The sequence below is a fragment of the Zootermopsis nevadensis genome, unplaced genomic scaffold, assembly GCF_977971745.1.
Source record: "Zootermopsis nevadensis isolate Lab colony 2312 unplaced genomic scaffold, Znev_1.0 Znev_ptg000005l, whole genome shotgun sequence".
In the NCBI taxonomy this organism is placed as follows: Eukaryota; Metazoa; Arthropoda; class Insecta; order Blattodea; family Termopsidae; genus Zootermopsis; species Zootermopsis nevadensis.
The window spans coordinates 3,981,790-4,004,599 of NW_028259137.1; the positions used below are offsets into that span (position 1 = coordinate 3,981,790).

The 22,810-nt window shown below is 38.7% G+C and overlaps 1 protein-coding gene across 5 annotated transcripts in view; it reads right to left on the minus strand.

Annotated features, from left to right (window-relative positions):
• The window catches only part of LOC110841259 (neurotrimin), a 497,850-nt gene that overhangs the window by 134,692 nt on the left and 340,348 nt on the right, over nt 1-22,810 (minus strand). For all 5 annotated transcript variants that reach the window (XM_087343406.1, XM_087343407.1, XM_087343405.1 and 2 more), the window contains one exon: nt 8,545-8,651. In XM_087343406.1, coding sequence (XP_087199532.1) covers nt 8,545-8,651 — 107 coding nt within the window. The remainder of the gene's footprint in view (nt 1-8,544; nt 8,652-22,810) is intronic.

Genomic DNA, 22,810 nt, shown 5'->3' on the forward strand with positions numbered 1-22,810 from the left:
CGCGGGGTGCGGAGTTGCAAGGGGTAGATTATGTTAAAGGCGAGCGAGGGACGATGACTATGTAATGCGAGGACCACGGCGAAGAATCTGTAGGATTAAAAAATCGTGTCGCACGTGACACAAATCAGAATGCCGGAGAACCCATAATGCGGGCGGAAACCGGGAATCTGATATAAACGCGGTTACGAAGAAGAAAAAGGCAGAAGGGAGATTAACAGCTCGATAGTAGCACTAAGTCGCTGTCTGGATGAAAGCTGAGGCAGTTGTAACACGCGACCAAATAACCTCTCGTCTACGTTCCCTCTAAAGCAGACGTTCGTCTAAATAATATTATATAAGGATTCAGTCCGTACCGCGAAGTAAACACAACACTTCACCATTACAAAGATCAACTGGTTAACCCTTTGAAGTCAAAGCTCGTCTAAATATTACGTATTTAAGAATTCAGCCCGTACCGCGAAGTAAACACAACTCTTCACCATTAGAAAGATCAACTGTTTAACGCTGTTTAAGGAAATAATCGCTCGTTACAATGAGAATCATAGTTCGTCTGATTAATTTTTAAGAATTCAGTCCGTACCGCGAAGTAAACACAACTCTTCACCATTAAAAAGATCAACTGGTTAACCCTTTGAAGTCAAAGCTCGTCTAAATATTACGTATTTAAGAATTCAGCCCGTACCGCGAAGTAAACACAACTCTTCACCATTAGAAAGATCAACTGTTTAACGCTGTTTAAGGAAATAATCGCTCGTTACAATGAGAATCATAGTTCGTCTGATTAATTTTTAAGAATTCAGTCCGTACCGCGAAGTAAACACAACTCTTCACCATTAAAAAGGTCAACTGGTTAACCCTTTGAAGTCAAAGCTCGTCTAAATATTACGTATTTAAGAATCCAGTCCGTACCGCGAAGTAAACACAGCACTTCACCATTACGCAGATCAACTGGTTAACGCTGTTTAAGGAAATAATCCATAAATAAAAAGAAGATTTACTGTTTCTTTTAAGCAGGTGGGGTATATTAGCTATGGCTCTAAGGCGAAGTGTACGTTTCTTGTGATGGGGAGAGACTACGTCTTGAGGAATGCGGCCGATAAAGGGCTCTTTGTCTATCAACCAGATGACACATGAGTGAATATGGGGAAGGAGTAGATCGGCATTGACGAAAGAAAGAGAATAAGAATTCAGGAAAAAAAATCTGTCCCTGCGATATTCCGCCTACCAAAAGTCCCAGAAGAATTGTTCTCTGCGTGAACTCGGAGCTCCACGTCGAAAATCCCGTAACTAAACCTCTGAGCTGGGACAAATACGACTGTGTGCAACATAATATTCTTTCTGAGAATATTATACCTTAACCCCTCTAGCTCAAAGTAAATACGAGTTCACTAGAAAACAATAAGGCAGAGGATATGTTTCTTTCATCCATAAATGTATATATAACCACTAAGGTTCAAAATTAATGGATGTGAATCAGTAACGAGTTCTGATAAAAAAAAAGCTACGTGCTAAATGAATGACTGCTGCTTTCGTAATAAACTTTCGTAGTTTTAAATAACGTTTAATCGAAGATATACTTTTTACGTTTCAATCTGAGTGAATTAATTTATTTTCGATGTAAAAAAAATAAATATTTATAAATTATAAAATAATCATTGGGTATAAATTTATATAAACAATATTTATAACATGAATTTTAATTTCAGTAGGCCTATACAGAACGTGGGATAGTATAACTATATTTATTTAACTTAAGTTGGTATAGTTGCGTCATATTGTGAAGATATATATTTAATTAATCGAAACTGTAAATCGAATGTTTCGATAAGGAACATCACACGATATTTTAATTATCTTAATTTTAAATTGTGAATAGACGGACAAGAATAATTAATTAAATAAATTTATTTAACTTGTATGTAAGATATACTGAAGTTTCTGAAACAGGGGTTCGAAAGATTTTTTTTATTTTCAAAAATACACCGTGGAAATCCACAGATAACACTGAATCTGTAGATGTGCAAAGCTCCCATGCAGTGTACATAACTGCAGAAGAAGGTAATTTACAGACGAGAACTTCCTCGTAATAAATCTTGGTCATCTTAGTAGCAACGACGTGTGGACTTGTAACAAAACACCAGCGCTTCTGAGAGACATACTTTCACCATTTTCAACCCTGAAGATAAAGGACGTTGGTATCTACCCACAAGTCCACACGGCGTCAGAACCTACAGCACTGACACAAATAAACACTTCGATCGCCTTTAAAACATAAAATCTCACTTAACCAATAAGCCGAATGAGGTGACATCTTTAATAATAGTAAATATGGTTTGCGTTTAATATAATTTTTTCCAACACCGCCCCCTAAATGCGCGTTTCAGACTGACTGCAAGGCTGTATAAAAAAATAAGTAGATTTTTGTAAAAATACGGAAGCCATAATACTGAAATCACCTTTACGATAAAGTTAATTACTTCAGCAGTTGATATACGTTCAATAAACTTCATGTTATTACGACGCTCAAAGGTCTGTAATTGGTACCAACAGAAACCTCGACATTTCATAGCCACAGTCGATGTAATTTTGATTCACACCGTGAGTTGTGGTTACACAACTTTTTGGGACACCTGTATATGATAATCGCCAGATATATTTGTGTCAACTTTTAAAGAAACTGGCTAATTTTTTTTACAAAATTTGGTGTCAATTAATAGGAATAAATGTGACATAAACCTTGTACATCGTTAGCTCATAAAAACATGTGGACAGTAAGAAAATTTTACGTAGAGAATTTCACTGTAGAAATATTAGAAAAATATGGTACTTCTGCTAAGTAAAGTGTTTTAGAAAGTTTCAAGGAAATTCTTGGCGGGAGAAAAAGTCTAACCTCGCTTTAAGTTTGACAACAATGGTATGAAATTTCGTGTTTTGGTACATTATAAACACATCTATAAATTATAAATGAAGTAATGTTCTTAAAAACACAAACATTGTCACTGTTCAAAACACATAACGTGTGTAGTCGACATAAACAGTTTATTTTCAATATTAGAATGTGACGATAATCAGCATCAACAATTGCAAGGAATAATGACATTGTTGAGTCTAAAAAGAATTATATACTGTAATCATCGGCCCAGGATGCCAGCTAGAACAGACGATAAACTGAACGTTTTTGTTCATCTGCAAGCAACATTTCTCAACAATGGGATATTCAGGGCTTAATTTACCATAAGAAATACAAGGTTTTTATAACTTATGTCCGGCTCTTTTAGGTAACAATGTAACAATCATCGTTATATTCTTCGGCGAGTGATATTCAATTGTTGAGAATAATTAACATGTTGAACACTGTCATTTAAATAATAAATGTATTACGATTAAATTTTATAACAAATCGTTTTATAAAATGTTTGTAAGTTATTCATACAATGGACTGATAATAGGTTCAGTACATTTAATGTCTAAAAGTGAAAATCTTACGACTTTAGAAACAAAGACAACAATGCGTCAGGATACGTCGTGTAAACTTTCACTAATCTAATAACGCATAAACGTACAAATGGCACCCAGAAAGAGTATTTTAGTAGCAGATGTAGACAACGAAACATAACCCACAAAATCAAATTTTATCACAGGAAAAAAAAAAAAAGATAGTATTTCCACAAGGCACCGCACGTTAAAAAGGCAGCACTGTCGAATGCGTGACTTTAAGCCGGCCAACAATCCTGTCACTTGCTTATAAACCCTCTAACATCCCGGTTCGTAACCTATAAAGCGCGCCGCGCTTGGCGAGGGGTGGGGTGGTGGCTTATGAGGATTTCACGGAAGGGGGAAAAATAAATGTTTTCGGTTGCATTGTGCTCCTGGATTCTCTCAAAACAAAAGCAACGCGAAAACAGAAAACTGCCAGATAAAACAGATCAAGATATCTGATAACGCTATCAACACTTACAAACGGACCTATAATTTAAGTTCTTACTACCTCTGACTTGTTCCTGATGAAGGCAGAAAGAAAAACACTCGATAATCTAAAAATTACAGTCGTCCTAGTTACATCATGTAATATATGTTATCATGTTACACACGTTTCACAAATACGTGTTACTTTTATCATCAGTTAGTACCTCTGAAACGTCGGTATACGTCAACCACGCTCACTTAGCAACAACTCAGAATACATCTTCACATCTACCGCCTAACCTCATCTGTGGAGAATATCTGACAACTAATTTTTTAATCGTCTTAAAACAGAACTAGTCATTACGGAAGACAAATATTCTTAACCGCTACGTTTAAAATGTTTCGTGGCTTCTCTTTGACTGAAAGCATTGGAGGAATTTCTTCAGAATGGAAATGGCTTTCAAAAGAGTCCTAGTCTACAAAGTCGGACACTAACCAGCCACTAAGACTACTATATCAGATGAAGAAACTGGCGCCTTGAGGAAGTGAGCGGGCAGGCCTAAAGCCATGTTCACTGTGAATGTTCAGACGGGGGATCGATTGGATCTGGTAGTAAAGCTTAAACTACACGTGAACGGAGCGTACTGGAACCGTAGCAGATCCAGGCCGGGTCCGTATTTGATTCTAAAGTGTTATTACACTGCCACAAGGGACGAGTTCGCAGCCAATGAGAATCCTCATAGCCGGCGCCAGACAACCCTCGCTGGCTGCAGAATCCAAATGACCATCGCACTTTATTTCAAGCGGCGAAAGAGATTCTTTTTCTTATCTACTAAAGGTTCAAAAACAGTCATGTAATTTTACAACCAGATATATTTATCTATAAAATATACTATCACAAATAATACAAGGATATTCTTAACGCATTAACGGTGTCTCGTAAAGAGACACCATCTACTTTGCTAGAATACAGAATCAGTACCATCAATATTAAAGCCCAAAAGGAGAATTGGATCGGCTGGAAATGAAGAATGCATTTAAATAAACCTTAAATACATTAAATATTTCAGTCCGGATATATAAAGGACATGTCTGCTTAAGACGTCGAGGAGTAGATGTGAAGAAGGATTAAAGGACATCGTAATGAAACAGGTTATCATATTTTAGATTGAATTTGTATGATCCAAGTGGCGAGCTCTTGTGAGTACAGTAATGAATCTTAAGATTTTACAAAAAGAGAACGCGATATCTTGACTACCTAAACAACTACCAGTTTCTCATTAAATATTAGTGTCCGTGTAGTAAATTTAATATTATTTAATCCAAAACTATCCATAATTTAGATAAAACCAATGCAAAACGGAAATATTTTAATAATAAATTAAAATGTTTACTAAAGTAACTTGTATTAAATTCAGACGTTGTGTTGAAATACTGTGGTCGATCACAACCTTGAAACTGTACAAAGTATATATTAAACCAGTAACGATGCAGGTGAAAGCAGAACACAAACACGTATGTGAATCTAAGAGGTCCTTAGCTGGGTAAAAATACGCATACGAAACAGGAGTACTTAAGTGATCCATAAATGTTAAGGTCTATGACTTAATTTAAGTAATGGATACGTTTTAACAGACGATTAAATGATGCCAACGCGTCCTTGTGGCCACGCACTACAAGACCAGATCGTCGAAGGCTACAAGTTTAGGTCAAAGGTTCGAAGCCACTCATGACAGCAAAGTTACTTAAACTTCCTGTTACCCTGCGCTGTCTTGTGATTGGTAGATATTCTACAATGGGCTGATCACTCACCAAAGGAATAGTACAACGTGTAAAAGAAGTAATTATGTATGACTAACTAAAACATTTTATCACGCGGAAACAAAAATACATCATGTATCACAGAAAAACGAATATGTTAAAGGACTTATTAAATTAAGATCAGTTACAGATGTTGTTACTGTCAGTGAAGAGAATTTGAAAAGATGTTGAGAGTTTGTGAGGAAAGTTGCTTCGTGTTTGACCGCGTTCTGTACAAGCAGGACCGGTGTCATTTCAACGCTGTGAGCGGTAAGGACATTTATTAAACTACTTTTCGACGTGGAAGGAAAATAAAAATACACATTTTTACGTACGGGTCTCCGAGACTACTGGTATTCTGGTGACTACAAAGAATACAACACGAGCTAAAAAAAGAAGGAACATTAGAGAATCAAAATTTAAAGAAGAATTTCATAGATAAATGGAGAGAAAGTCTTGGAAACAAAAGAATTTAAAAGGAGAAATATATTTTAATTTAAATTTCCATACTTTTAACGAAAACTTCCTAAAACTTTGTCACTGCTCCTATTCCTTGGGCCCATAAGGGGTTTCATTCAGTGCCAGTGCTTATAAGCTACTATCTTTGTCCATCTGGATGTTTTACGACGCCTGATGACCTTACGATACGTAACGTTTAATGAGGTTATTATATATAACGAACCAATAAGAATGTAGGAACTCGATCTGGTGTTCTGTCCTTTAACAGAAATCAAAGAACAGAACGGACATAGTGAGATATCAGATTCTCACGGCGACGAGGGTGAAGATGACTTGTTTTCTGAGATACTTTCGCCCTGTAACCAGGTGAAGTTTCAGAATTGTTTATAGTCTATTATCAGGGTAATGATTTACCTGATGATGGTTTCTGTAATGACCCCTGGATTGTCGGAAGATCGTCTTCAGAATGACGATAATCCTTAGGTTAGCTGTCCCGAATGCAAAGACCCAGGCCATGTTTGATCGCTCATTGAAGTCATTCTGATTAAGTACAACGGAGCTTTGGTTAGTGGATTCTGGTCGTTCGGGTTGTCACACCTTGAAGGTAATTACGAACATTTCGGAAAATTTCCTATAAACATCCAAAGCGTCATAGCCGTGAACATCCTGATCTACGTAACATCTAAGTTTACTTAACCACAATACGAGAGTTCTGACGTTTTCCAGATGCTGAAGATATTCGTGTTAGTCTTACCCGACCGTAAAAACGTGTGGACTTGAAAACAGATATCAACGTTTCGGAGAAAATTACTGCTTCCATCTTCAGGGCGAGCATAAAAGTAGGAAACAGTATGTTCCTTCTAAACGTACTTACAAGTTCGTAACCCAGAAGACATACACGGCGTGACCAGTTATCCATTTCAATTCATGTTTCAGTGTCCAATCTTCGACTCTTACTAAAATTTTTGTATCACCAAGTACAGTGATGATATTATTGACTCAGGAACTAAACGTGAATGTGGGGGATGCAGATAAATACTTTATAAGGAGCCAGAAACTTTAGGTCAGACCCACACAAAAGCTGGGTTCAGTTTTGCAAGTCTGTTTGTTCGACGTCGTTAAATGACAGGACGTTTCTTCATCTTCAGGATTATAGAATATTAATGAAATGCGGGCGGTAATTCTGCGTTGAAGTTCAGCGACTAATGTCCTCATAGCGTGACGGGAAAACATTCACATTTGTTACGATGAACTTTTGCGTTCCATTGCCGACAACAGCGAACTCTACTACTGAAGTCAAAAGCCCCGGATGACAATTTTCCTTTCGAGTATTACGATCGAGTGTTTAACGACGTCTGAATGTACACGGATACACAAATAATGCATGTCTCGGTTTTTGGAAGATTGTAACAAAATAGAATGTAATATATTTGCCCTTCGATCATGAAGGCAGGCCTACTCTTTACTTCGTGTTCGTCTCTACTCGCTGTTTAACAAATACCAAAACTTCAATTTTGATTTTCAGTGCACGTTTCGTAGTCTGCATCTTCATTTTTGGCTGTACGAAAATTATCTGACAGCGACCATGTTGAACCACAGAACTGCTGGATTCGAATTCGACCTGAAATTTCGAAAATTTTCTTCCGAGGTTCATCAAGGAGTGGAAAGGTTACTTGCGATAAATTATGGCCACATCTAACTAACTAGATGGCTTACCGAACCCTGGGGTTCATCACCGAATTAACCAAAGCCCTCCACCGGACCCTGTCCTGGGCCAACAAAATCCAGTCTCCTTCAACTCCTATCTCCCATAGATCCCACCTGAGATTATCCTCTCATCTACGTCTAGGTCTCTCCAGAGGTCTCTTCCCCTCAGGCTTCCCAAATAGTGGACCCAATCAACCATATGGCTTACCAAACCCGAAGGTTCATCACCGAACTAACCAAAGCCCTCCACCGGACCCTGTCCTGGGCCAACAAAATCCAGTCTCCTTCGACTCCTATCTCCCATAGATACCGCCTGAGATTATCCTCCCATCTACGTCTAGGTCTCCCCAGAGGTCTCTTTCCCTCAGGCTTCCCAACCAGTACCCGGTGCACACCTCTTGTCCCATCCATGCGCGCCACATGCCCAGCCCATCTCATTCTTCTCGACTTAATCACCCTGACAATATTGGGGGAGGAGTACAGATTTTTCGAGTTTTTCATAATTTGTCTTCGTTGACTTTAATTACAAAACGTTTTCTTTCATCTGACAAGATGGATTTCTAAATTCAAATCGCGAATTACCGTTAATTCTTGTAAACTGAAACGAAAGTTCAAAATATTACCGCCTGTTGAACAGTGGCGCACAGGAGAGTTTTCCGGTGGCTTCCTTACCTTGTAGGTTCCGAGGTTCTTGACAGAACAGGCAAGTTTCACGTTGCGTCCAGCGGGTACTGTAACATTCTCGATCTGCTCCGTGAACTCCGGTTCCTCCACGGCCACTAAAACAGACAGAAACGCAAGTTGTTGAACCAGTTCGATGACACGGAATATTCTTGAGCGGCAGAGAAGTGGGGTGAGGAGAGAGAGGGGTGTGGAGTGGAGAGGAGCGAACTCGGGCCCCTGGTATCAAGCGGTTGGACGAGGAACGAGGTTTCACCTACAAACAGTAAATCACGTCACCGTCTGAACAGCGTCAGAAGATTTAGTGCGGGCTCCTACAGCGACAATTGCCCACTGGGCTCATGACAGATGGGCACTGACAATTCATCCCGCCCACGCAAGCTACCTGTGTACTAGTCTTTCTAAAAGAATCTGTCCTAGTGGTACCAGGAACACGCATGGTTCAAATCTCAACCAGACCATTCTGAGTCTTACCCAGTTTCCAAACATATCACCAAAGATTCTTTCCAAATCTTTGGATATTAAACAGTAATTAGGTTTGTATTCTCGTCAGGGACCCACATCAGTGGATACGGTGAATAGCACCTCAAAGGTACCTCAGATACCCAGTGCCTGGGCCACCCTACCTCCGGGGGCTGTAAATACGGAGGTCTGGTCGTCCAGGTTGGGGGTTGGGCGTGGGGACAACCCCACCCTGTAAAAAGCAACTGCCGGATGTACTCATGATGATGATTAGCTTCCAATTGAGGCGAAATTCCACGTTTTCACGGGTACCAATTTGAAGATGACTTGTCATTTGTAATGCTGCACCCTCGAGTGTGGAAGAAGTTTATTGATGTTTCAGAGGTGTTTGCCGCCTCCACCATCAGGGTTCTGATGATAGAGTCTCCAAGCACCTCTACAGGGTTGGTAAATTCGTATCATACTACACGACACAACATATCAGAAGACAGTCTTCCTCAACTTCCTATTCAATTCAATGGTATATAACCTGTGTAGCTGAAACCGAGTCATTAAACGACCTAAGAATTAATAAAACCACATTTTCTACCCAAAGTTGTTGATTAAGCCACGTCAGGGTTCTACCGTCAGTCACGAGATATGAGGCTAACATTTAGATGGTCTACGTGACGATGGAAGCAGCAGGTTCATCCGTGATGTTAGCACCCAGTTACGACTCTATGATAGTGTCATAACCCTCAAGACCACAATTTAAAATGGAGCTTTCTCGTTAGTTCTAATTCTGCTTCGTTCGAGACTAATCGATATTAAACAACGTTGTTCGATACGATGTCAGAGGGAAAACAATTGTAACTTGGTTGTTTCAATGAATCTGTAAGTAGCATGTCGGGTCCTCCCACAAAGAGAACTTCTTTGTAAGAATTCGCTGTTTAATGATGTCTGGGAAAACATTTGCTGTTTGTTCTGAAAGCGAGACTTGTATTTACCTACTGTACGCAAAATACGGAGTTATCTTACGTTAAAAATTTAGTACAAATACTTGCCACGTTCCTCTAAAACAAATTCAACGATATTGTGATACGAGACTTTTCTTTCAAAGTGAAACTCTACACTAATAACAAACAGCTTTATGTATTATGTAAGGCACCATCTACTTTCTTTTTATCATATATTTATAAAGGCGTACGGGAAAGGTATCCTTTCTAACCGATATTGTCAGTAATGGCCTGGAAGCACGCCTCGAAGTCAAATCACATTTCTGGGAGCATATTGACAGTTTGAAAGTCAACATAGATAGAAACATGAAAACGAGTAACAGAAATACGTCAGGGGTTTGTTTGCTACAAACTCTGTATCGATCAAATAATGACAAGCTTACCTTGGCTGTAATCACACAGATGTTGCCTGCGTTAATGCAGTACGCGAAGATGGGTATTTTCTTAAAAATATTGCACAGGAAAAAGGTGTCGTAACAGCTTTGCATGCATTACGTGTGGGTAAGAATTTGGAACTTCAGAGTAATGGAAATTAGCTAAATTACGTGTTAATCAAACCTCATTATATATGGTCAGTTTCACGAAATATAAACAAAACTGTTTACACTTTGAAGGACACTAATGTCAAACGCGTTTCGACCTCAAGATGTCATCATCTGTGGTCAGAAGATTTCCCAGATGTAATGTTAGTATCACAATAAGTCCTTCGTACTCTTTAACACAGCTTTTACCAACTTTGTGACTTTTCCGATCTGAAAATTTACTTTGAAGCTGTTCTCCTTTCTTATATTTTTGCTCCATAATCTTATAATTCCCTTTCATCTTCAGCAGAATGTTTAAACACATTTTATCCAAATTACATTTCCGTAATTTCTTCCTTGGCGTCATCTTTTGAACACGTAACTTACGACCCCCACTAACATGACTTTTCAACGTTTTTGACGGATAAAACCGGTCATAGTAGTGACTAGGTTTGGGGTGAAGGTCTTGATCGTTCGGACACGGATCATGAGTTTGTATACGGCATTGAACCTTTGCCTCGTCTTCCTATGCTGTGCTGTCCTGCGTAGGTAGAGTCCATCTTAACAAGCTTATCCCCCATCCAAGGAGTCCCGCTAGATTTCTAAGAACATATGATCTTCGCTGGTAGTCGACTGCATTAATTTTTAAGGAACCTGAGTTTTGACTTGTCTTTCGTATTGAACATTTCTACCACGCACCTTCTGAGTTTAAAATTTTTCAATCTATGACTTGAATACTGTTAATGAAGACTATAAAATGATTAAGTAAAGACTAATAACAAATGTCTAGAGTCTAGATTTTCGTCTCAAACTACTAACTTAAGAAAAATAACATCCATTACAACACACATGTAAATCAACAGAGATAAGAGATTACGAACTGAGTCGTAAAACATATTTCCTGGGCTAATATCGCCTCGCCTTCTTAAAATGCACAACAGTAATTAATCCACTGCCAAACTAGAAAACCACACACCAATGACTTCATTAGCTGACGTTAACTCTAAAATATCGAGACAATGCTTATTCAGAAAGCAATCCGCGCTTTTCCGTGTCGCAATATGAACAATTTTCAATGGGTTATATCGAAATCCGGCAAAATGTCATTCGAGACTCTGGTTCAAACTGAATGAGCTGTGTGGGAGATAATATCAGTAGACAGAGTACGAACAAAGGTCTGGGGAACTTGTTAATGAGACAGCGAGACGGACAGCCAAACGACAGGTTTGTGTGTATTCACGACTCGAAAATCGTTACACAAGACATCGATCAAGCACGAGAACGCGTTAAGGCTTTGACCGGGATGTTCTTTTGTTAAATCTTATGTGGTACCGCCTGATTCGACTTCTAATGGTGAGGTGAAGTGTTTTCTTCGCGGTACGGTCTGGATTCGTAAATATTATGAAGACGAGCTTCGGCTTCAAAGGGTTAACCAGCTGATTTTCGTAATGGTGAGGTGTAGTGTTTTCTTCGCGGTACGGACTGAATTCTTTAAATAATATTTAGACGAGCTTCGGCTTCAAAGGGTTAAGAATAACTCGGACGCAAAAATACAGACAAAATTGAGGTTACTTTCGTAGTATAAACCACAGTTATCATTAACGTAAGAAATTTATTTTAAAATATGTTATTAATTCATTGCCAAAAGTTTATTTTATATGCAAATCTTAATTCGTAAAAAAAAACCCAAAGCTGAAAATGTTAATAATTTCCATAATTAAAAGTGTAATATCAGAAAATGTGATAAAAATTGTAAGAATTTTTTTTTTATAATTCACATCACTATCATTGGCGAATCCTGATCTATAAGCCAGGTCACAATGAAAATCAATATTATCAAATTCCGCAAAAACATTGCCATACTGATAATATTAATATTAAATAACTATTATTATGCCACTGATTACCACCACTTTAACAAATGTAAATATTTAACATAAACTAAACTATAAAGTTTCTTTAAATAGATTAGGCAGTGCAGTACAAAAGGGTCACAGCTTCAAAGAATGTTACTCCACTCGTAACAGACTGTTATTATCTGGATTAGACAAACAATGACACGACCTCGCCGCCCTTAACAGACAGACTGCGTTCGCTAGCTTTCCCACTTCTTCGCCTCCTCGTTGCAGAAACATGGCGCAAGGCGCAAGGGAGAGAAGTCTCTCCTGGCGCTAATGTAATTTAGAAGTCTTCTCGAATAAATCCCTTCCACTCCTTTGCCTCACTCTCTTTTTCTCCTCCTTGAACCGTATTATCCAGTTCTCTTTACAAAAGAATTCTGTAAGGACTTGTCAGAACCAGTCGGCAGTTTTCAAAATCTAACCTTCCACGGTAGTCGTTAAAAGCCTTAAATTTTTGCAAAATTTATTTAACAGCAAGATACAAAGTCCATTTTTTTTGGTATCATATGGCATGTAAACAAACGTTTCATTCAGTTAGATTATCCTAATATGTTGTTCAAACTTTTTTAACTTTTATCAATATTTCATACTTTATTTTATCCTTGCTCGTACGTCTACACGTTGATGTAAACTGGCCATAAAAAATAAAACAAATGGATCTGATGACGATTACGCCGAAACATGTAATCCGGAGACAATGAAATATGATATTTGTGCATTTCGGAAGTGTTTTGTTTTGATTTAAAATAAAAAAAATACCTGATCCAATAACGGAGCCGTACGTTACAATTTAAATTTAAAAATAAACAGACTCTTTGCTTTGTTCGTGTGTATCTACAGCAGTTCGTGACATTCAATGACAGAAATCACAGACAAATTAAGATTACGGTTAATTGTCAGTAAGATGAGAGAGGGTTTTATTTTAATCTATTTTTTTTAAAAAATTAAGCCATGCAGACAGGAGCACAGTTCCTTGTTCGCGGGTTTACGACACGCGATTTCATTTACTCGGAAAAAAAAATTATATTATAAATTAAATTATAATATTATAATATTTGTTTACCAGCCACGATGGTCTAGCGGTTAGAACGCTGGCCTTGTAATCCTGGGGTCTCGGGTTCGATTCCCGGCGGTGCCCGAATTTATAACTTGTGTTGGGCAAGGCCGTGGTCTAGGCAACACGGAGTTTTCCTCCGTGGCATCCCAACAATTACTCCATTCACACACAGAAGAAGGCAATGGCAAACCACTTCTGGATCATCTGCCAAGAACGTATATGAACAGGTCCCAGTCCGAGAAAAGGATGGAAGGATCCTGTTCATATGGACCTGTCCTCAGACAGAACACTAAATAATAATAAGATGAGGTGGTCTAGCGGTTGGAACGCTGGCCTTGTAATCCTGGGGTCTCGGGTTCGATTCCCGGCGGTGCCCGAATTTATAACTTGTGTTGGGCAAGGCCGTGGTCTAGGCAACACGGAGTTTTCCTCCGTGGCATCCCAACAATTACTCCATTCACACACAGAAGAAGGCAATAGCAAACCACTTCTGGATCATCTGCCAAGAACGTATATGAACAGGTCCCAGTCCGAGAAAAGGATGGAAGGATCCTGTTCATATGGACCTGTCGTCAGACAGAACACTAAATAATAATAAGATGAGGTGGTCTAGCGGTTGGAACGCTGGCCTTGTAATCCTGGGGTCTCGGGTTCGATTCCCGGCGGTGCCCGAATTTATAACTTGTGTTGGGCAAGGCCGTGGTCTAGGCAAGACGGAGTTTTCCTCCGTGGCATCCCAACAATTACTCCATTCACACACAGAAGAAGGCAATGGCAAACGACTTCTGGATCATCTGCCAAGAACGTATATGAACAGGTCCCAGTCCGAGAAAACGATGGAAGGATCCTGTTCATATGGACCTGTCGTCAGACAGAACACTACAAATAAAAAAAAATAATATTTGTTTAACGCGGCGTAGGTCTCTCTTGCGCAGGCGCGCGGAGTAATACACAACAGCCCGCATCTGCCCGCCTGTATCATTAGCCACGTAGAAGTCGTACCACACCGAGTGTACCACGACTGTATTTTTCGCAATTCTTATGACTGATCGTTGCCTTTGTGTTCGATTACCCCGACAAATTTGGGCCAGGAACGCCGATGTCATACCAATGAACACCAACACTAATATTTTCATTGTTTATTAATCGTTAATTTGCATACTGTGGTTCCCTTTACTTAATAAATGTTTTTCTTAAGGTTTTAACTTCACATATCGTGGTTTTACTTATTTGTGGGTGTTTTCGAGAACGTAACCGCCTCGAGATTGTGCTTCTGGGCGATTTATTTCTACGGAAAACATTAACCTCAGTTGTACATTCTACAGACTACATGTATAATAAAACATTTCTTTCTGACGAAGAAGGAATGTTGACTTATGGAAATACACATCACCATATAACACAGTAATGTACTATTCTAAAAGAAAGGTACAAAGATACATATTTTAAAATTATAGTAGCAATTGAAGGGAAAATAAACACAGAAGAAGTTGTTTGCTCTCGGTTTATACAAATTAGTTACAAAAGAAAAATATACGAAATGAAGATTCACCCAGATACTTAATATTCTCCATTTCTCTCCATCTCCAAATGATGCACCATTTGCAGGCAAACACAAAGAATTCTATTTATATCTTACAGTTCTTGTAAAAAAAAGACTTCTCTTTATATGTCTCCTACCACCATAAAGACTAAAGTGTACTAAAATCTTCACAGTGGTATTCATTTCTAGTTCTAGTCACATGCTACAGTCTACATGTCTCACAGAAACGACAAATTTAAGTCGATACGGCGGGGTTTTGTGAACACGGTAATAAATCTTCGTCCTGATAATGGAGGCAATATGCACCTCTGAAACGCCGACAAACTTTTACCAGACCACAGCCCAGAAAACAGCCATATATTCATCTGATAAACTTTACAGAATCTTAAATCAGGGGCAAAGAAATAACACGAAAATGTTGTAAAGACTATTTGTCTTTCTTAAGCGTGGAGCTTAAAAGAGCCATTTATCACTTATTTGCTACTGATTAATGTTTTTGGAATTATTAATATCGATTACTGTCATCTACAGAACATATTTTAAAACACCTAACGTTTAAATACTTGAGAAAATAATAACAAATTCATAAGAAAAATAAATTCTATAAATTGTTGATAGGCAAATTATTCATTTAAAAACAATTTTTGATCCCGTATTAATTCCGGAACACCAAACATCAAAATACGTGTTAAAGTACATCTGTCAAACAATATACACACTTACGAAAAGTTTCGCTGTATTTTAAAAATAAAAATAAAATGTTTCATTAACAGCGCCTATAAAACAAAGTGCTATCAGAATGCAAAAATAATTAAACAAAATTTATATTTATACAGGCTTATTAGTAGCCTGTAGAATCTAAATGATATGATAGGCAACGCATGTAGATCGAATGGTACAAAGGCCGTATGGACGTTGGGTGGAAACAGGGTGTCAGCTGACACGATGGAGGTTGTACGTTCGTCTGAAACTTAGGTAACCAGCTGAGAAATACAGAGTGTAACAACCCAGATAACGGAGCTCACACATCGCCTTTAAAACCACAATTTTCGTATTAGAAAATTAGTTAAGCATCTACAGTAACCCGAATTAAACAGCCATTAGAACAGAGCGAAATTCATTATTTCATAGTCATCACCGGCTCCTCACCGCAGATAACCGAGTTCGATACAGTGGAATTTGTGGTGGGCAAAGTGCCATGGGACGAGACTCCCCCCAGTCCTTCGGTTTTCCCCTGTCAATATCATTCCACCGATGTTCCGCATTCACTCATATTTTGTCTACGGAGGCGCTGTTCTACAAAGGTACAGTCCGACGACTTTGTAACAAGAAACTACATATTACAATTTAATCCTTTAAGGCGGAACAACATTTACGTATTCAGTCCGTACCGCGAAGAAAACACAACACTTCACCATTAAAAAGATCAACTGGTTAACCTTTTGAAGTCGAAGCTCGTCTAAATATTACGTATTTAAGAATTCAGTCCGTACCGCGAAGTAAACACAACTCTTCACCATTAAAAAGAACAACTGGTTAACCTTTTGAAGTCGAAGATCGTCTAAATATTACGTATTTAAGAATTCAGTCCGTACCGCGAAGTAAACACAACTCTTCACCATTAAAAAGATCAACTGGTTAACGCTGTTTAAGGAAATAATCGCTGTTCAGTCTGAGTATGACGATAAAACCCACTAATGCAAAATGCAGTCACTGATAGTTAAAACAGATTTTACTTAAGTTATCCATTGGATCTGACGGACGTTCGACATACGGACAAAATCAGCAATTAAGTCTGCCTTGTGCATATACCATTGGCCTGTAATTCGTATTGCCCGGATTCACTTTGTTTCAGTATTTTGCAAAAAATTCTATAGTCAGGTTAAGTCCGGTTCGTCCCACTGACACGTTACTTAGTCCCTTCTAGCATTATACAAAAAAAAAACGTACGACTTAACAGTACCTAAGAGAATAAAAGCGATGTAATAAAATCTGTTCATTTTACACTTCAACAAAAAAATTGTCAGAAATTTTATGAAACAACTAAAAATTTTACGCAGTGCATGAATAAATTAATGTGGCGAGTAAAGAACGAATATTCTTATATTCGCCAATCGCATAAAATTCAGTTTCTGTTTTGAATTTAAATTAACGCAAAAGCGTAGTAATGTGTGTGATTACTACAGCGTGTCCGATGTCCTCATTATGCTCTCTGATTGCACATTCGAGTCATCTATTTACAAGTTACAGTGAACAGCAACGCAGTGATTTGTTTCAGTAAACATACCAAGTTGTGGTAACGCCCGGTCAGTGTTGGTAATCGTGTTTTATTATCTCTGTGACAACACACCAGTCCCTTCCTCGACCTCGTTGTTATGGATCGCTTTGTCGGAGACTTTTTGCGTCATTTTATAAGGTTTCCATTCCTTAAATTTCTCGTTGCCAGTGCTATTAAGTACATGTGTTCAGAGTAAATACGAGGCGCGTCCACAAAGTAAGTTTCCCACTCGTCCCACAGCTAGCAAACCTTATATTGCGCGAAGCGACTGTGCGTACGTGATAGAGCAATGACGTAGCATGGCTCATGCACTAACGGTACTTCCCGCGTTCTCACAGTAGCATCGTTGCAGCTGTTGAAGATGGAGGTTCTTATTCCAGCTCCCGCCGACTGTGAAGTGCAATCAGTGATAACGCTAGGCCGCACACGGCTCGACGGACAGCAAGTCTCCTGCAGGAGTTCAGCTGGGAGGTGTTTAATCATTCACCCTACAGCCCGGACCTCGCTCCCAGTGATTTACATCTTTTCCTACACCTCAAGAAATTCCTGTCCGGTCAGCGTCAGCGTTTTGAGAATGACAGAGAGGCGGAGATGGTTGTCACACAGTGGTTCCAATCCCAGGCGGCAGACTTCTACGACACAGGTATTCAAAAGTTGGTCCCACGGTATGACAAATGTCTCAATTCCGGTGGCGAATATGTTGAAAAATAGCTGGACACTTGCTGTATCTGTTGCAATAAATATTTCCATGAAATTGTGTTTTGTTTCTGTAAACGGCCCCAGGGAAACTTACTTTGTGGACGAGCCTCGTACAATAACAACACATCATAAGCACAAAAGGCACTGACTTTTAAGACGGTCGACAGAGAATTACGTTCGTGTTAGGTACACACTGGAATCTTCATTTGTTTTCAGCGCAATTCACTTGAGTATTTAGATAAATATACTGATTTATCGTTGATGATAGCTAATATGAAGTCCCCCGAACCAGTAATATTAACATCTAAAGTAAATAATCCGGGTATATGTTGAGCTATGAACTAATCTTCCACAAGTCAAGTCCCTATTACACTGACTCTCGGAAAAAGTGTGTAGTTTCACAACACACGGTCACAGATGAGAATAGTAAATATTACGCGACAAATCTTCAAGACAATGGCACAAAACACAGGATTATTTAAATCACAAATTAACATCTTGCATAAATGAGTAATTAAAGTAGCTACTCCTCTATCTTAAGTTATCTCACTAGACTGATTGGTCGCGCGTAGGAGACCTTAATATTAGGATTCTGTCACGGAAAATCAATTTTCATTCTTAACAGCTCAGACAGAATTTTGCTTAGTACTTCAATAAAGCAGAGGGATTATTAACTCTTTAAACACCAAGTTCTTTAGAAATTCACAGTTTTCTGTAATCAATATTAAGTGTAATATTATAATTAATTTAAGTCTGTTTTTGGAGAAAGTAAAAGTTTTAAAATATACTTTTTTAGGAATAAAATAGCGCACTGTCATTGACTTACAACGCGGAGATATGTAAAGAGGTTTCTGGCATTTAACACGCTAAGTTCCCTTTTTATACACCAATGTAACAAATTTTGTTATTAAAATTTAGAATTTCAATGCTTCGTTCTCTGTCCCAATTACCAAAATCTTGACCATAGACAAAGTTCTTAAGACGTTGAAACGCAAACAGAACTCAGTCTTTACTGAACTGCTTTTAATAAATCTTTCTAATACACAAAAGGGCTAAAGGAAAATATGACTTGTTCATTTATCTTTCATCGCCCAGAATATTTCCTCTACCTGTTAAGAAAGCTCTCTAGTACTTGATGGAACGACTGTGTCCTATTAAGTCACTTCACTTATTCTGAAACTCGCTGTTCAATTCCGTTGAGGACTGAATAGTTACTTCGTAAAGAACCTGGAATACGGTTCAGTTTGTAAATTCGTCCTTTACAGTCGGTTTACCTCCACTGTTATCAATTTGTGTTAATACATAAAAATACCAACTAGGATACAATGAACAATTCCACATTACTCATCACATAATTATAAAGTGTTCATGAAATTAATCATTAGTACTTACAGAGCTTACATTAATGTAAATCATAACGAAAAATATTTAAAAACAAAATATACAAACTCTATTGATTGCTACAGGCTGTAATATTTCGACGTATTAGAAACATTTTAATTAAGCAGTCGTGAACAAGAGGTACCTATGCGGATTTAAGAGCTGGCCAGTGTGTTATTAAAACCTCATTAAAATTTAAAAGTTTAAATTAAGGTGTAACTTAAAGAAAAATATCTCTGGTTTTAGACAGAATTCAGCTGGCTTAGAGTAGACCAGTGACCGGCTTATAAAGAAGGTTATGCTAAGATTAATTAACCAAGTCTTTAAAATTAATTTCTAACGTTCTATTTGAGTATCATGGAATTTATTAGAATTTGATATTTTCACAGCAGTGAGTACGAAGATTTCTGTCTTCTGGGTTGTTGCGTCGTGTAGTCTGTTATGTATTCACAGACGTTTCAGATGTCCTTGCCGCCTCCACCATCAGAGCAATCACCCTGATTATGGAGGCAGCAAGGATCTCTGGAAAGTCGGTAAAATTCTACACGACCCCACAACTAAGTAGACTGTCATCAACATGAAATTTATTTATTACAGTACACCGATACAGATCGTACACAGTCTGCGTTAATAGTTTAGGCGGGTGTTTCGGAAGATAACACGTGGACAAAAGAGAAGAGATCCATCACCATTCTGCGTACAGTTTATTTCCAGTAAATAGCACGCAGAATTTTAAGGTGAGGTGACATATACTGGTCTGGGTCGCAGTATCGCGGAAAATCTTCACTTCTGCAGCATCCGAGATCACGGTAGAAGAGAGATCAGCTAACCTAAAGAGCTTACGTATCGTAGAACGAGATGACGGAGTCACAGAAACGGCCAAGGTCAATTCTTCAAGGACCGAACGACTAACGGAGACCTGGAAAAGACCTTAGCTTCACCAGATATTCATCGTGGAAGTAACAATTACGTCCCACACTGTAGTAACAACGTCCATATATGTTATGTTCTAATTGACGATTATAATATTAAGTCCCCCCTTAGTTGCCGACTGTGGGCCAAAGAAGTTAGGACATTTCTAGCAATATTATAATTACAATGTACCACAGGATCTGATATCTCACACGAAACAGAACAAGACACAAACTCATGTCTGTTACCTTCAAAGACCTGGATGCAAGAATGTTAATTTACTTAGTGGATATCGCAGGATCAGAATTTTAAAGGCACGTTTCCTCCGTCACTAAAGGCGAAAATCATTGAATCAGAGCGTCGAACGGTAAAAAAAAAAAAATACGATGTTTTACACGTTCCAACAGTTCGTGACACGACACCAGCGCACCGACCGTCTTTCTCGGCAACCATTTTCAATTTACATCTCACCCCCATCTAGAAAGAAAAAAAAATATTGAAAAGTCTCGTTTCCGTGTCTCGATCTTAACAACTGGACCAGATGCTACTCGTTTCATTATACGTCTTTCTTAGTTTATTTAACTTGTTAGTTGCAAAGGTTACCAGCGTCAGACTTGAGGCCGATCCAGTGTGGAATGTACGACACTAGCACAGCAGACGCAAAATAACTCCGAGCTCGGACGGCCACGCAAAAAATAAATCACGAAGCGATATCAAAACCGGACTGAATGCGTCGTCCTCTCCAGGCTCTAAAGGTAACCCGAGATTATTAAGGCCTGTGCCAGTGTTGCTAGTATTTTATAATTACTTTGGTTCACTGACTAGTGTCTAGTGTAAATGTCATTGTATCAAAATGCCACCGACAGAGACGAATCGCCCGTGAGAATTTGTGTTCATTCTTCGATGCCTAAATATGACAAACTTTTGTTTAACACTGATTAAAAATAACGGATAACGGACAAAGACCAGTGATGCTAAAACCTGCAGACGAAATCCAGTAACTTAACTTTTACATTTGTTTCTTAGTACGAAGGTAAAACCAACTACGTAAGACGTAATGGTCGAATGTGATACAGTGGGTAATTTGACATCATCCTTACTCACATTTCAACAGCTGTAGCCACGGTGGTCTAGCGGTTAGAACGCTGGCCTTGTAATCCTGGGGTCTCAGGTTCGATTCCCGGCGGTGCCCGAATTTATAACTTGTGTTGGGCAAGGCCGTGGTCTAGGCAACACGGAGTTTTCCTCCGTGGCATCCCAACAATTACTCCATTCACACACAGAAGAAGGCAATGGCAAACCACTTCTGGATCATCTGCCAAGAACGTATATGAACAGGTCCCAGTCCGAGAAAAGGATGGAAGGATCCTGTTCATATGGACCTGTCGTCAGACAGAACACTAAATAATAATAAGATGAGGTGGTCTAGCGGTTAGAACGCTGGCCTTGTAATCCTGGGGTCTCAGGTTCGATTCCCGGCGGTGCCCGAATTTATAACTTGTGTTGGGCAAGGCCGTGGTCTAGGCAACACGGAGTTTTCCTCCGTGGCATCTCAACAATTAGTCCATTCACACACAGAAGAAGGCAATGGCAAACCACTTCTGGATCATCTGCCAAGAACGTATATGAACAGGTCCCAGTCCGAGGAAAGGATGGAAGGATCCTGTTCATATGGACCTGTCGTCAGACAGAACACTACAAATAAAAAATAAGACCAAAATTACTAGTTCTCACTAACAAATTTGGCGTCAGCGTCCTTAACCACCTTGTTTTTCTTTCGACGTCAAAAGAAATGTTTATTTCTACCCTAACCGTGATGAATAGGGTTGTAGTGTTGTAACCTAAGACTCAGGCAATATGAGGTAAATATGTATTTCACCAGCCCAAAAATTACGCCTGATTTATTTCAATTGTTTACCCCATAAAAATTAAAAAAAAAAACTAAGGTCTTATGAGGATAAAATAATCACTGGAGCAAGGGATATATTTGTTGAAAGTTAGAACAATTGAAAAAGATAACAAGCCTGTGTGTGTGTAACTATTTTGGTTAAAACCTGTGTTCTTTAATTTCATCATTCACGATTGGGTTTCAATGCCCCGATGATGGAGACAGCAGTAAAACATCGATAAACTCCTGCAAGTCTACAAGACGCAGCATTCCAGGAGGGAGTCAACTTCATTAATATTATTTATTTACATGATTATAAAAATCAAGAACGATTTTTGCATAGAGGTGAGATGTACATTAATTCATCAAAAAAACTCCAGAATATCAAAGTTACGCTCAGTTACAGCCGGGCCTGTCCTTTTCATTTTCCATTTCCGTCATTCTGAAGAATTCAGCGTCACCCCAAGACGTTCAAGCCGCCACCAGAGTACCCTTTGTAACAGAGGACTAACCAAGCACTTGTAAGATAATTATGTCTTTTGGTGTAGACAGAATGACGTCACCTTAACTCCCGCGTTTCAAAGGAATCGAGCAGAAGACTCAGAAAGGGGAGAAGAAGTC